At 41.4% G+C, this 16,256-nt stretch overlaps 1 protein-coding gene across 1 annotated transcript; it reads right to left on the bottom strand.

Annotated features, from left to right (window-relative positions):
* Positions 1-1,234: 1,234 nt before the first annotated feature.
* Positions 1,235-15,833, bottom strand: PLAT (plasminogen activator, tissue type). The gene is made up of 13 exons (XM_049771848.1): positions 15,754-15,833; positions 14,703-14,745; positions 11,837-11,974; positions 11,155-11,265; positions 10,631-10,805; positions 9,255-9,346; positions 8,297-8,471; positions 7,511-7,596; positions 6,322-6,517; positions 6,104-6,240; positions 5,843-5,983; positions 4,526-4,692; positions 1,235-2,105 (listed from the first exon to the last, which is right to left on the bottom strand). Exons 1-13 carry the CDS (start codon positions 15,823-15,825, stop codon positions 1,947-1,949), a joined length of 1,692 nt encoding a protein of 563 aa, XP_049627805.1. The 5' UTR covers positions 15,826-15,833; the 3' UTR covers positions 1,235-1,946.
* Positions 15,834-16,256: the final 423 nt, after the last annotated feature.

The following is a 16,256-nucleotide window of genomic DNA, read 5'->3' on the forward strand; positions in this document are numbered from 1 at the left end:
ATCTTTTCTCCAAGAAACTCAATGTTTAACCAACAGTAGCAAGAATATGAGTTGTGTCTCTAGTACTTAAAGTCTAAGAAAAGCTTTACATATTTTTTGGGGGAGGGGTTGAGACCACATTTAGAATGCTGTGATGAGGTGCCAGGGATCAAACCTGAGGCTTCTACAGCCCTTGGAGCCATTTCTTTGGCCCAGAAAGCAGCTTACTATGTATATGTATACTGAACTGTTCTAATGAACAGCCAAGCAAAATAATGGAAACTAACCAGAATATTCTGAACTAATAATTGGGATGTTGCTGCGTTATAAATTGTTGCTGTGTATAGATTCTATCTTCTCTTTTCTCATTTATGTTATGGTAGCTAATATTTGGTGGAAGATGGGTATCTCTTTACCTAGTCATTTCTCCTCTCACCACCACTTGGACCATTTATAAAACATGCTTGGTTCATAACTACCTTACACTAGGGCCAGAGCCATAGTATAGCAGATAATATACTTGTGTTGCATACAGCTGACTCAGTTTCCATTCTGGACACTACAAATCCCTGGAGCCCCCTCCCCCCAGGAGTGATCCCTAAGTGCAAACCCAGGCATTCAGCATGTCACCCCAAAAAACACCCACAACAAATAAAGCACTTACACAAAAATCTGTCACTCCAAATTGCTTAGAGAATCAAGTCCAAACTAAGTTTGCCAATCAAGTTTCCTATAATCTATATACCAACTTTTTCCTTTGTGAATTTCACTTCAGATCAGATATCCACATTCTTTTCCTATACACCCAGTGCTTTTCTTTGCTCTCCAGATGTTTTTATTTTCACATAGTGATATTTCTGCCTCTAAGAATGCCTTTCCCTAACTTTTCTCCAGTCCAAATATTGACTAGATTTTTTTAAACTTACCTGATTTCATTTTTTCTTTAAGATTCCCTAATCTCTTCTGCAACTGAATTTCATTAAATTTTTCTCAGCCTTTTTGTAGTTCATCTCTGTCCTACCTTGTTATTTCTTGAAATACTGTATTTTTTAAAAATTAGTTCAAGAACTCCTTTCTTTTCTCTTTCCATGGTCCATAGACCTAGCAGAATCTGCAGTATATATTTCACCTAGTTTGGAATGAAAGACATTTTAAGGCATGTAAGGAGATATTTTAAATGGTTTTTCACAAAATTGAACAACATGAGTGAGCTTGTGGGATTCGGCAAGGATAACAAAATGATATTACTCTGATGGAAAATGTGAAAATATATTTTAATTTATTGTTTCATTACAGTGTAATATAGAATTGTGACCACAGAAAGTAAAAACAAAATTTCTGTAAATTGGCTAAAACAATTTCTGTCAGTTACTAAAATGCAGTAGTTTTATTCTAATAAGGCTTATTAGATGTATCTCTCACATAATAGAAATTCCTTGTAAGAGTTGTAGAGTAGAGAAAGCAGAAGTCAAATAACTTAAAGGGTGATTTTGAGGAACTTAAAGCTGGCCAGCCAGCCCCGTCCTTACCAGGAGGCCACACTTAGCCTCCTTATGACTATAAATAGGCATTCTAGTTTGAATACAATCCTTGAAAGATCAATGACTTGAAAGATCAAGTCATTTGTTACTGTCCAGATGTGTATTTATTTTAACCTGTGTTCCTATTTCCAAAGCTGTTCACATTAACAGATTAGGTTAGGCTCCTTGGCAGCCTCTCTTCTGCCGTAGACGGTGTTGGTCCCAGAGGGATTGACTTGATCTGTCCTTTCAAACATTACACACCGAAAACTTCCAAAATGGGCAGTACCTATGAAAATATAGCCTCTCCCCTCTTCCAAGGGTTCTGCCCACACTTATACTAGATGATGGCTCAAGGAGAAATATATATAAAGGAGCACTGCTTTGATGTATCTTAGGAGGAGCCTATCAGGTTCTTCTATTATTTCAGGGAATTGGGTATTTCTGTCATGGCTGCATATTTTCTTGAATCCAGTCTAAGTAATTAACAACTTTTGTGTATACTCCGGGAAGATCTTTCTTCCCACAACCAAGGCCCCAACTGATGATGCCAACCAAAGTCATGCGATTGTCCTTCATACACACCAGGGGACCTCCTGAGTCACCCTGCAAAAGAGAAAACAGGCAAATTGTATTGTTATTTTGGCTTCAAGGTCATATATGGTTATTCTGAAAGCTTACTCATGGCTTTGCACTTAGGTTATTCCTGGCCAGGTTTAGGGAATTGAACCTATACTGGTCAAATGCAAGACAGGGTCTTGCCCACTGTACAATCAGGCCCCCAAATATGTAAGTTGTTTGAAAAATTGCAGACTACTTGGGTAAGGTGAATATAAACAAACATCTGTAATATTCATATTGTACTTACCTTTCAAAATACATTTTTGGAGAGATGACATTTTTTTGAAGTAAAATAAGTTTATTTGGGAAATAAGGGGAGAAAAATTAGATCATGCTCAGGACAAAAACTCATGCTTCTCTAGAGTGGAGAATGCAAAGTATATGTCGGGCAGACTGAGGAAAGTATACACATCTCATGGCAAATGTATCTCAGGGCAAAAATACACATAAGGGTAAATGTACCATAATGTGTAAGAAAATAAATATTTCTCAGGCAGAGATATGGGAAAATTCTCAAAAGAGAAATTTTTATCTCAATCTATTTGTGGAGACAGAAAGGTTTGTGTCACACCTGGAGTTGCTCAGGGCTTACATTTGGCTCTATGCTCAGAAGTCACTCCTGAAAGTGTTCAGATACATATTTTGACTCCAGGAATTGAATGGGATCAGCTTAGTGCCTTACTCTATACTATCTCCCTTGCCCTTTTCTCAATAATAATAATCTTATAGGTAATCTTATAGAAAGTCAGATTGAAATAATCGACCAGACATTACAGGTTTTATCACTACTTATTAGCCAGTAGCCTCAGGCTAGCTATGCCTTGGTATTCTTAGCTTTTGTTAGTACTGTCTATATGGCTTGGGTTATAAAGATGAATTCATGAACAAAAGATGAGATGTAAGAAATTTTGGTCCTTGTTAAAAATCTTGCTCTTATCTTATTGAATCCAAATAATTTTAAACCTTTAGGCAGCTAATTGCTTCACTTTGTATATAGATTTTATATGATTGGTGTCTTAAGTGGTCCAACTGAGTTTTCCCCACAAAGGGGCTGGAATAATAGTACAGCAGTATGCAGTTGACCCTGTTTCAATCACTGGCATCTTATATGGTTCCCCAAGTCCATCTGGAGTAATAATTCCTGAGTACAGAGCCAGGAATAATCTTTGAGCATTACCTGGTGTGGCCCAAAACAAACAAAAAAGAGACCATTCAAAAAGATCAAAGGCTGCCAAAAGAGATCTAAGGCAGGGAAGGGGTGACGAATGCTGATAGAGAACAAAGCCCATGAAATCTTCAATGCAAGACCCTGTGCTTGCTTGTTTCTTGTATCCCTGTACCTCACAGCTCCTCTCTGTAGGGAGTTTGGCACTCTGTAGACACAAAAATGTCTTATTGCTAATAGTTCCTTGGCTATCATGGGGCCTACAACTACTGGTTGGTCTGTGTTCCAAAGTACAGTTTCTTAGTATCATGAAATAGAAGCCTGATAAGGACATCAACACGGAGAGCCTGAAATAGTTTGCTTTCTAAGGGTATGAGGCCTGAATGCATTGGGGTCTCTTTTTATACACAAAAATAAACTTTGTTTAATGTTAATTCAATTCTGTAGCTTTATAAACACTTCTGTTTACAATAGTGCTAATGTTTATGGTTTTGATATATACAGCACATCTCCCCACTATCCAGATGCCTAATGTCCTTGTAGTACTTCCTTCCATGTCATAATACTCTCTCCACCTCTCCCCCCTTGCTTGGCATTCTCAATTCTCTAATCCAGAGCCAAGGGATTGTTTACATATGATACTATTACCATCCAGTTATTTATCCTCCGACATTTTTCTTAACACAATACCTTCCAGTTTAAACCAAGTAGTAGTGAAATATAAGATTTCATCTTTTCTTATGACTGCATAGCTGAATGAGTTTCTAAAACTTTTGTTCCCCACAAATCACCTATATCTGACATCAAGTGCCCATCTCCCCCTACAAATCAAACTCCAATTCTCTACCTATCAAAGTAGAGAATTTCTTCATAGGTCTGAATTGTGACTCGACACCCATCTCCAGCACCACCAAAATAAAACTCTTTTAAATTTTGTCACTTTATCACTTTGAATATTAATCTCCTGAGCTTACAGGAAATCCTGTACAAGGTAAGTTTCATGTTCTGACACTGAGTACATTCCAATAGTTTAGCAATTTCCAAGAATTTAGGTTTCTTAAGTTTGGATAACTTTGATCTTTCTCTAATAGCTTTATTCTCTGGGGTTACCTGAAATCTCCTGTGGTTCACTGAGATGAAATCATTTCATTTTGGCTTTTCCTTTGTGTAAGGAATTAGTGGCCAGAGGCTATTTCCACCCCTTGTTCTGCTCAGAGTATAGCTAGAGACTTAAGTTTACCTGGCAGGCATCATGCAGGTTGACCTGGTTTCCACCACTTCGGGTATCCCCAGCACAAAGCATATTGTTTGTAACAGTTTTGTTGAGCAAATGTTGTGTCGTACAGCGGCTGGCAGGGTATAACCTAACATGAGCCTCCTTTAGACGTTCAGAAAAGGAAAGAGAAACTAAAAGAAAGAAAGAAAAAAAGGAAATGCATGATGGCTTCAGAAAATAATCATTTACAAATAAGAAGAGAAAGGAATCCAATGTCTTAATATCTGACTTTCTCCTCGTTTTCCTTTTTTTTGGGGGGGGGAGGGGTCACAACCAGCACTGCTCATCAGTTACTCCTGGCTCTGTACTCAGAGATCACTCCTAGCAGACCCAGGGAACCATATGGAGTGCTGGGGATCGAACCCTGTAGAATCCGGAGTCAGTCATAGGCAAATGCCTTACCTCTCACTCTGGTTGCAATAGCTGACTTTTTCAAGATCTACCACATAGGTGTTAAGTAAAATTGCTGATGTTTTATTTTATTTTATTTTATTTTCGGGTCACACCTGGCAGTGCTCAGGGGTTACTCCTGGCTCTATGCTCAGAAATTGCCCCTGGCAGGTACGGGGTACCATATGGAATGCCAGGATTCAAACCACCGTCCCTCTGCATGAAAGACAAACGCCTTACCTCCATGCTATCTCTCCGGCCCCTGATATTTTATTTATTAAGCTTAACCTCACCTAGAATTTCTCTCTTGGAGCACTGTTAACATTTTAAACTAGATTGTGAAGAAGGGGAACTGTCCTGATCATTGTAACTAACTGGCAGCTTCCCTGACTTCCATTCACTAAAGGTCAAGACAAACCTCCTTTTTGTGTTGTAAACAATTAAAAAATGCCTCCAGACATGGATCAAAGTCACTCCAAAGAGCACCACTAGTTTAACCTAATATTTTAGTTAATACTTAATATGCAATCCTCATTTTCCCAATGAGGAAATAGTTTTGTACAGTATAAAATAAAAAGTGCAGTCCCGGGCCATGCCACAGGTCTAGAATTGGAACTCAGATTTATAGAGCTACAGAGTCCAAGACCTCACATTCCACTCTTATCAGAAACTTCATGAAAAGTAAGATCTGCAAAGCATTGTGCCTTACAGATCTTCCTGGACCCATTAGTCCACCCTGTGAAGTACAGAAGTGGCAGTGGACAACCATAGATGGCACACTTCTATAGCCCCACAGGACAGTGCTTGAGCTGGGGCCAGAACTATTTTCATGATCACTTCCTCACCTGCTGTACTACAGATAGACAGAATGGGGCCTGGACTTCCACTTACATTCCTCATGTTTGCCATAGCCTGACAACTCGCACTCTGTCCAGTCAGGCAGCTGCAGGTTGGCCTCCGGGAGACAGACAGTGCGCACTGCGTCACTTTCCTGTGTACAGGAAAGTGACTCTGACTTCAGCTGTAGTAATGCTGGAAAGAACAGATGAAAAAATAAAACTATGAGAAGAGCTGCTTTTAATTTGGGGGGAGGGATAGAGTGTGGAAAGAGGTGTCATGCTGACTTAGAGCAAGGGAACAGTGTCATCTTACCAATATCATTGTTGTAAGTGTCATCATCAAATTCTTTATGGACTACATATTTTTTTACGTCAAATTTTTGTTCATCTTCTCCAGGGATCAAGCGGTATGTTCTGCCCAACACCACTGTCAGGCGTTGGGGGAGAATCCTAAAGCAAAAATAATCTTAGAAGACCTCTTCTGGTGTGAAAGAATCAGAAAGAGTGAAATTTCCTGGGTTCTCTAAATACCTCTCCTGGAAGCAGTGAGCTGCAGAGAGAACCCAGCAGGAACTGATGAGTATACCCCCGCACAAAAACCTTTCTCCTTGCATCCTCCTGTACTTGGCAAAGATGGCAGCCTGCCATGGATGCGACGTGATATCTGTGAAGAGTCCTCCTTTAATTCGGAACTGAGGCCTCTTGTATTGTCTCAGACCACAGGTGGCTGGGAAAGGAAAGGACAGATGTGGTGGTCAGACCCATATCCTGAGGTGAAACCCTTGAGAACCCATATAGGTTTCTTCCCTTGGAATCTCAAGTTTCTATAGGCTTATGGTGCTATACAGTTTGGTACAGAAAATCTAATAATCTCTGGTAATAATTGGGTGCTAGGTATAAATTCCCATGCTGGGTAGAACAACTGACACATAGAACTGGTAAGACGTAAGATCCGTACCATTCTAGTGCTCATGGCACACTTTTATCAGGCCTAAACTTTCCCAGGTATCTCCCAGCATGACAGAAGTGAGTAGAGAGGGGGTGGTAGACTTCCCTCTTGAGCCTCCTACCTCTCTTCTCCCTACTTTCCTAAGGCACCTATAACAGAGGGATTAGATCTTGGATCTACCTCCTAGAATCTAGTGAACTTGGGCATGTCACATGACTCTTATTATTTATTTGAGAGAGAGTTGGGACCATAGCCAGTGATGCTTGGGGGATATTACTGGTTTTCCAATTAGGAATTACACCTGCCAGTGCTTGTGGGAACCATATGGGATGTCTGGAATCAAATCCGAGTCAAAGGAAAGCACACTACTGTCTGTACTATGGCTCCAACACAGGCCACATGACTTTGAAAAATTATACCCATTAGTACATTGACACCAGAGCTGCAATTTGTATTAAATATTTTTTGGGTCACACCTGGCAGTGCTCAGGGGTTATTCCTGGCTCCAGGCTCAGAAATTGCTCCTGGCAGGCACGGGGGACCTTATGGGGCGCTGGGATTCAAACCGATGACCTCCTGCATGAAAGGCAAATGCCTTACCTCCATGCTATCTCTCCGGCCCTAATTAGTTCACATTTTGATTGAGCAAAAGTAATCAACCACTGCATGCATGTGGTTTTGAGATGGTACAACATGTTGAGATAGAAAGTGAGAGCAGAGGCTGGAGAGATAGCACAGTGGTAGGGAGGTGGGCTAATGGGAAGTTCTTACAGCACTGTGGCACGTCACAGTATTCCCAGGCTAACTTGTTGTCCTTCAGCACATGACACCAAGGCTTGATATCCTTGTCTGGATTCCTAGATGAAGAGAAAGCAAATATTTCAATTACTTTTTTTTTTTTTTGTATTTTGGGGGTATATTTGGCAGTGCTCAGAGCTTATTCCTGACTCTGCTCTCAGGGATCACTCTTGGTGAGCTCCAGTGTCATGGTGTCAGGGATTGACGCCAGGTCAGGTTAGCTGCATGCAAAACAAATGATCTACCCTCTGTACTATCCTTCCTGCCCCTCCAATCACATTTTAAAATCACATCTTGGTTAGTAAGAGGGAAAGGAAGCTCTGTAAAACAATTGCAAAAACATGGAGTGGAATGAAGACCCTGAATTCTAGTCTCAGCTCTGTTCGGGCACTGGAAAACAACTGTGACTATATTTTCTATCAGCAACATAATATTCACAGCTCAAAGATCTGCTGGGAGGAACTGTGGAATATGCTGTGAAGAAACTTACATTTTCTGAAATAAAGGCATGTGCAGTAGGCAGCTCTTGAGTGCTAAGTGCCCTGAGTACAACACCTCTAGCTTGGGTTTCAGGTTGAAAAACAGGTGCATCTTGCTTTCCATAATAGTCACTGTAGTCATAACTAGGTTGGACTAGATACTACTATCCATGGCTCCTTTCCACCTACTGGGTTTTTCTTTCGGCAACAAATCTCCCATTTCACACCCAAATCCCACCCTCTACCCAGACAGGAATCCCTAGAATCCTATGCTACACACCTGCAGTAATTATGCCTGCCCAAATCTAGTGCCTGGGCATTTGCCTTCCTTGCTGTGTAGATCTTGTGCACTAGAAGCTTGGAGTCCCAAGGGAGGCAGGAGGCACCAGACATGGTACGGCTATGGGTGCCACGATATGTTAAATCATTTTTGTAGTAGCAGTCCTTGTTTCTTCCTGTAACAAAAGAAATATCAACCTGACATAAAACTAATTCAATGCAAAAAAAAAAAGGCAATTTTTTGGTTGGGAAGACTAGAAGTGAATCTGCAAAGCCTCCCCTTCTTTCATTTAAAGATGACACAGAACTTTCATCTGCTACTAATTTGTGTTGGTTGAAAGAGATTTCTCAGAAGATGCAGAGTCAGCAGGAAATTGGCTTCTGCTCATTAGTGATGATTATTCCTGGAGTTGCTTTCAAAGTCATCAGGGGTGACTTTGTGAAATGAGTTACTTTAATGCAGGTACACATCAGGAGTGTAGCATTTGATAAGAACCTCTATTTATTTGAAAAGTAACTATAAGTCACTGGTCCAGTCCCATCTTCTGAAGATGAGAAAACAGATGGGTAAAGAGTTCAACTCCAGCTCAAACTAAAGGTATTTAGAGGTCAAGCCTAGATGAGAAACTTCACCTTTTGGGGAGAGGGAGGTCACATCAGGCAGTGCTCAGGGCTTATTCTTAGCTCTGCACACTGGGATAACTCCTGGCGGGGCTCAGGGGACTATATGGGGTGCTGGAGATCAAATCCATGTCGACTGCATGCAAGATAAGTACGCTACTCATTATGCTAATATTCTAGTCCCTCACCTTTTTGATCTTCCCTCTATGTCCAAAGTGCCTATCTACCAGTCCATTCCTCTGCCATCTCAAGTGTGGTAGATGTGACCTTTTCCTCCTAAATTCTTCTTCCAATGACACCAGGAATGGGAGGGGGGGCATGGTACATAATTCGCTTACCTGTGGAACAGACAGGAGTGCTGCAGAACTCAGGAATGTACTTTCCCACTTTGAAGACATAACACCAGGGCTTTGTGTCTTTGTCTGGGTTTCTGAGAGAAAAAGGCAACAGGAAGGGCCAGCGGATTAAGAGTGAAGTCTCTCAGATACAATAATTGTTTGACTTGTTCTCTGGGTAGACTTAGTGAGATTTCAGTTACACACTGGGTAATTGTAGGCAAAAATATACCTTGCTGTCTTTATCTGGTGATTCAGTATGATTTTAAAAGATGAGAGTGGGTGACAAACTGACAAGTTGCTGTGATTAAGCAGTTTTATATGTCAACTAGACTAGGCTATGGGACCCAGCAATTTAACCACATTCTAACAGATGTGTGAAAGGATTTTGTATGTTTAACATCTGCTCTAAGTCAACTTTAATTCCTTTGAAAATATGAGAGGGTCTTACCCAACCAATAAGAAACCTTAAGCACAAAAACTACAGGGGCTGGAGAGATCTTACAGGGGTGTAAACATTTGTCTTGAATGTGTCAGATGGTGGTTTGGTCCCAGGCTCGCTCTCTCGCTCTCTCTCTCTCTCTCTCTCTCTCTTTCCCTTCTCTCTCTCTCCCTTCTCTCTCTCTCTCTTTCCCTTCTCTCTCTCTCCCTTCTCTCTCTCTCTCTCTCTCTCTCTATATATATATATATATATATAATACATACTATACTTTATACGTGTATGGTGGGAATAGCTAGGAATTACCCTAACCCGGATCACTACCAGGCATGGATGGAGGTCGGAGACAAAAGCTAAAAGACGGAATTCTGCCTCAAAATAAAGTATCAAGAGGCCTAGGAATATGGCTCAGAGGTAGAATGCCTGCAAAGTTCCAATCCCAGCACCAATGCCTACGAATGCAGTCCCCTGGTACTGCCGTTAGGATCCCCAGCACCACAATAAAATGTGTAATCTCTATTGCACCAAACACCGAAGGTACAAGATCATAACTTGTGTGGATCATAACTCCACAGCTAAACTACAACCATAACTCTTGTTTGAGCTGTAATGTGAATTCCTGCTCATTTCCAGCTTGCTGACTTGTGTATAATCAGAGTTTCCAGACACACCATTCTGGGAGGCAATTCTTTAAAATCAGTCTCTTTCTATAAATATTTTTCAGTGGGGCATAGGGGCAGGGCACACATAGGCTTACTCCTGGTTCTGCACTCAGTGATCAGGAGACCAGACAGGGTCCTGGGAGTTAAACCAGTATGCTCTATACTCTCTCTCTCTCTCTCCAGCCCTCTCTATGTCTGTCTTTTTGCTTCTCCTTCTCTAAAAAGTCTGAGCTGATGGTGCCTTTTCCCCAACGCCAAAGAACAAAGGGGTCTCTCACCGGCAGTAGTTGTGATTCCCAAGACCCAGCTTAACAGCATCAGGCCTTCGTCCATTATAGACTTTCCAGGCCAGCACACTGCTGTTCCAGTTGACACACTCAGAGCCACTTTCTGCTGTGCTCCATGTGCTCCTATAGGTGATACCCTGGTCCTTGTAACACGTAGCACTTGTATCTGATTGAAAAGAAATAACATGACAGGTGGCTTCTTACAGGTGGGCTCCACTTTCAATTAGTTTTCCCAAAACATCTCACATCTGGTTCTGTCATCACTCAGGCTCAATGCTGAGGCCAGACAAGGCCCCCAGGTGACTGAAATCTCCTGGATGACTGATGTCATGGCCAGACCCAGATACATGTCAAAGCTCTGCTCAGTGCACCCAACTCTCTCATCAAATCTTGGTTGAGCTGCTCTTTTTCCACCCCCTTGCCTCTGACAGACAACACACCCTTCCTGTTCTTGCCATTAGCTTTGCTGGTTTATATTTCCATTCCACTTTCTCACTCACTCATCCACCACTCACCTATTTCACAGTGTTTCCCAGCAAATCCTTCAGGGCACTGGCAGACAAAATCTGAGAAATATAGAGCCTGCCAACATGTCCCTCCATTGTAGCACCTGGGTTCACTGCAACCTGTCACATGGAAATAAGAAAAACCCTAAATTCTTTCAAAGTGGCTCTCAAAATAATATGAGCTCAAATTTTAGGTGTACTCTATACATGTCAGTTTACAGCAGTTTATGAAAAGGAACTCATTTAACGTGCATGACAAATCATGGAGCGCAGTATTATTCTCGTCTATAGACAACAATCTCGGCAAATGCCAACATCTGCCTAGTGTCATATGGTTTTTTTACTATATTTTTGCTTAGCACCTGGCACACACTAGATTCTTCAAATGAAGGTTTGAACATGACTGGAACAAGAAGATGGCATTTGGACTCCTGGCACTGGTGCGAAAAGACCCGACCTGACATTGCTGCATATCTGATTGTAGGTTTTGATTTGAAACTATATCTGGAGATAACATGAGTTTCTCCATCTTTGGTGCCCAGAGGTCTTGCCTAGCAATGCTCAGGGATCGAACCTTGGCCGCCTACTATGTGCTCCTGAAAATGGGCTTCCAGGGATCAAACCTCAGCCTCCTACTATGCCAACTTAAATTCCAGTCCTTTTCATTCTCTATGCAGTCAGCCCCTCATACCTTTAACAGGCACTGAGTGGCACTGAGGCCAGCCATTGTTACACCAGCAGTATTCCACTCGGTTGCTTCTCAGCATAGGGCGCAACCACGACTGGTATTGCCAGTAAGTCATCTGTGTCTTCTCATCTCTGCAGGTGACTGTAATGAAAGAGACCCTCTAAGGCACAACTCAATCAGCACTGACACCCAGCCTGGACCTGGTGAGAAAGTCTTCCCTCCCCTCTCTATAAAGCCCATCCATCCTTATTCATTTCTTGCTTTCAGCTAGAAGATAATGCCTACTTAATATTTTATTAACAAGTTCTCCTTTTACTAATTTTTGGGCAGAAGTTGATCATGCTTTTCAAGAATGTGCTCATCAAAAAAGATTTATTATGATAGTTGGAACTAATCACTCTGGACAAAAATTAGGTACTGAAAGTGGATAAACTAACAGGCAAGGCACCCCACTATTAAAATTAGTGCAAACCACAGTATCAAAAAGGAAACAGAAAGAGGGAAAGATGGAGAGAGAGAGGAAAAAGAGTGAGTAAGAAACAATTTGCCTGGGGCCGGGTAGGTGGCGCTGGAGGTAAGGTGTCTGCCTTGCAAGCGCTAGCCAAGGAAGGACCGCGGTTCGATCCCCCGGCGTCCCATATGGTCCCCCCAAGCCAGGGGCGATTTCTGAGCACATAGCCAGGAGTAACCCCTGAGCGTCAAACGGGTGTGGCCCAAAAACCAAAAAAAAAAAAAAAAAAAAAAAAAAAAAGAAACAATTTGCCTGTCCTAGAGTAAGGCAGGGGCAGGGGGAAAAATGGGAGATATCAGTGACAGAAAGGGTGACAGTAAAGGATGATGTATATTGTATGACTGAAACCCACCAATGGACAATTTAGCAGTAAATTTTAATAGATTTATTAGATAATGCTTATGTTTTTCACTTTAATTCATCCAAAGACTATACATGTATACAAGTGCCTTGCAGCTTTTGACTCGCAATGTATTATTAGCCTGAATTGATGCATTTTGACCCCAGAAAAAATGGACTTTTTAGACCACAAAAGTTATAGAAAACAGGTGATTTTTACTGCTATTTTTAGTATGCCCCAAACTGTTGAAGTACACCCATTAATATTTTTCTGTTTGTAAGCCAAAATGCCAACTTAAAAATGACAACATTTAGTTAACTAAAGAACTCTGCCAAAGTAAAAAAATATATACCATTGTTGTCCTAAGGACAAGGGGGGGCTAGGCTGTCCTTGTAGACTAAGCTTTGTGTTGTTCAACTTTGAAAGCAATAAGAGAGTCATTACTTGAGAGGGTGTTGCCCTTCCAGACACAAAGGGACTAGAAAAGGAGGATGGAGCAGGGCCCCAGGTGTTTTAGAACTGAAGTAGTTCAGTTATGATAATCTTCCTTTTCCTTATTTCCTCCCTTCCACTCTTCGTCTTTCCTTCCTTCCTCTTCCTCTTTCTTTCCTTCTTTCTTTCTTTTTCTTTGGAGCTCAAGAGTTACTCCTGGCTTTGCACTCAGAAATTACTCCTGGCAGGTGAGGGGACCATATGGAATTCCAGGGACTGAACACAGATGGGTCACATTCAAGGCAAATGTCCTACCTGCTGTACTATCACTCTTTCTTTTCTTTTCCACACCACTAATGCTCAGGACTTACTCCTCTTTGCTCAAAGATCACTCAAGGCAGGGCTCAGGAACCATATCGGACACCATGGATCAAATCTGGGTCACCCAGATAACAGGCAAGCACCCTAACTACTGTACTATCTCTTTGGCACCATTTTTTTTCTTTTCCTTTAAAGGTCTCTCCCGGAGGTACTCAAGACTTATTTGTGTCCATGTGAGCATATTTTTTATTCTAGTAATGTTATTTGAAATGACCTCAGGTTTTTATTTTTTAAAAATAGGTTTTGTTTCGTTTTGGTTTGGTTTGGTTTGGTTTAGTTTTGTTTTTTTGGGTCACATCCAGCTGCACTCAAGGGTTACTCCTGGCTCCATGCTCAGAAATCGCTCCTGGCAGGCTCGAGGACCACATGGGATGCCGGATTTGAACCAGCAACCTTCTGCATGCAAGGCAAATGCCTTACCTCCATGCTATCTCTCTGGCCTCCAAAAATAGTTTTTATTGAAAGAAATGTAGAGAAGTGTGAGGGGAGAGAGAGACCTCTGTTCAAGAGAGAGCATGAGCTTCTTCAAGTTTTATTTATTTGTCTATTAGGGCCATTCCTAGCAATATTCAGGGATTGTTCCTGGTTCTACACTCATGAATTAATTCTGATGTTATTCAGGGGACCATATCAGATGCCAGGGATTAAACCTGGATTGGCCACATGGAAAACAAGTGTTCTATTCACTTCTCTTATCTGGCCCCAATATCACTTGGGTTTTCAGAATGAACTCTAAATGTGATCTTACAAGGAAAAAAACTTTTTACTCTAATCTCATGAGTAAACCAAGTTAGTTTTGCCAACTGAAAAATACATGCAGGATGCAGACGACAGCTCAGCAAGAGTCAGTGGTCAGGACAGTTGTGACCTGGCAGTGTTTGGAACTGAATGAGTCGCTCTGTCTTTCTGGGCTCCATTTTCTCATAGGTATCACAGGCCTGTAGGACATTATGCTTACAGTTCTCTGACTCCGACTCCTTGAGTTTCTGTTTCCTTTAACGGGTGCTCATTTAGCCCTGTCCTCTGAGACTCAATTTGCTAGGCATCTTAGCAAAATCATCTGCAAAATTTCCCTTTACCTACTCAAGAGAGTGTGGTAGAAGATAGAATGTCCCTTGTAGTCTAAAACACCCTGATTCCATTAACTCCCAGATTCTGACCCTTCCAACCTTCACTGACTGCCTTCCAGCTCAACTTCATCATACCTCTAAGAGATCTGGTTCCTCTTCTGAATCGTGTGTGGACGTTCTGTAAAAAAAAAAAAAAAACAGAGTTAGAGGGAGAGTCAGCATGTTCTGGGTGTCTTAAAAAACAAAAACAACAACAACAACAACAACAACAAAAAACGTGGCTAAACCTGAAGACCAGCCAATAATCTATGAATCAGATGTCAATGTCAGAGCTTCCCACAGACAATTAGCCCCAAGTGAAAGATACATTCCTGGTTTCTTGACGATATCTACCTCTCTTCTAGACAAGTTCTATGCAAATCAAGTCTGTAAATATGATAAAATATTGCAATGGTGAAGGGGAGTGTTCTTTACATGACTGAAACCTAACTACAATCATATTTCTAATCAAGGCATTTAAATAAAGATATTAATTAAAAAAATCACCATAGAACATATTCACACAACCCTTTCTACCAAGGACTCCATATTCACAGCTTAAACAAACTATAAAACTATGATAAAATACTGATAGAAATGTTAAAATGTTGATACGAAATGTTGAACAGCTATATGTATAATATGGTGGTTATTCATCACTCATAGTTCCACTGGGCAGTTGAGATATGACTGTTCTAACTAAACAATGATTAATGGTATGTAAGTACCACATGCCTCTTCACATAGCCCTTTTGACTTTCCCTTCTTTAAAATCCTGCCACTCAGATGTTGCTTCTTTGGCCTCTGAGATGCCCTGTGTGTGGACCCTTTCAGAAAATTAAATGGAAAGTAAGCAGGATGGGGTAGTTTGTCAGCTTTCCCAGCTCACAGCAGGAGCACTGATTTTTATTACTACTTTGGAGAATTCATTTCAATACCTTCTTTAAACTCAATCCTAAAGAAGCAAGCAGAAGCAAGAGCGGAAGTGACTGTTATTTCAGTTGGGCTGAGTGTTTTGTTTGGGTTCCACATCCTCTGCACAGGGAAGGGTGGACATGTGTATCCTGTGGCCCTGCTGTCCCTCTGCCCCCTTACCTCTCCGTTCTTGCACCTTCCTCCCCATCAGGAATTTGCTCTACATACTCACCTGGCTGGGCAAAGTGAAGGCTGCTGCACAAAGCAGCAGCACAAACCACAACTCTCTCTTCATTGGGTTCATTCTCAGTGTTGGTTCTAGAACAAGAAGGGAATAGAGTTTAACCAGGTATATCATGGCCAGGTCCCTCGCAGAGCAGTTTCCATGGAAGGAGATGTCAAGTTTCAGAAGTTTATTTTTTAATTGTATTACTTTTTCACTCTATTGAAATATTCAAAATATAAATTTCTATCGTTTTACCATTTATTATTGTTTTGGGCCAAATCCTGCTGTATTCAGGACTCACCTCTGACTCTGTACTCAAGGCTCACTCCTGACAGGTTTAGGGGACCATATGACTACCAAGATTGACTGCAAACAAGGCAAGCACCCTTTCCACTGTACTATAAACCTGTTCCCCATTTTCACCTTTTTTTTTTTTTGGTTTTTGGGCCACACCCGGCGGTGCTCAGGGGTTACTCCTGGCTGTCTGCTCAGAAATAGCTCCTGGCAGG

This window comes from Suncus etruscus, chromosome 4 (genome assembly GCF_024139225.1).
Source record: "Suncus etruscus isolate mSunEtr1 chromosome 4, mSunEtr1.pri.cur, whole genome shotgun sequence".
NCBI classification, from domain to species: Eukaryota; Metazoa; Chordata; class Mammalia; order Eulipotyphla; family Soricidae; genus Suncus; species Suncus etruscus.

Excerpts from the sequence above, each read along its gene's own strand:
- PLAT (XM_049771848.1), bottom strand. The coding sequence starts at position 15,825 with ATGAACCCAATGAAGAGAGAGTTGTGGTTTGTGCTGCTGCTTTGTGCA. Across the intron at positions 10,806-11,154 it reads TGGGAAACACTGTGAAATAG|ATACAAGTGCTACGTGTTAC; the intron begins GTGAGTGGTGGA and ends CTTTTCAATCAG. Across the intron at positions 8,472-9,254 it reads CACTCCTGTCTGTTCCACAG|GAAGAAACAAGGACTGCTAC; the intron begins GTAAGCGAATTA and ends CTTTTGTTACAG.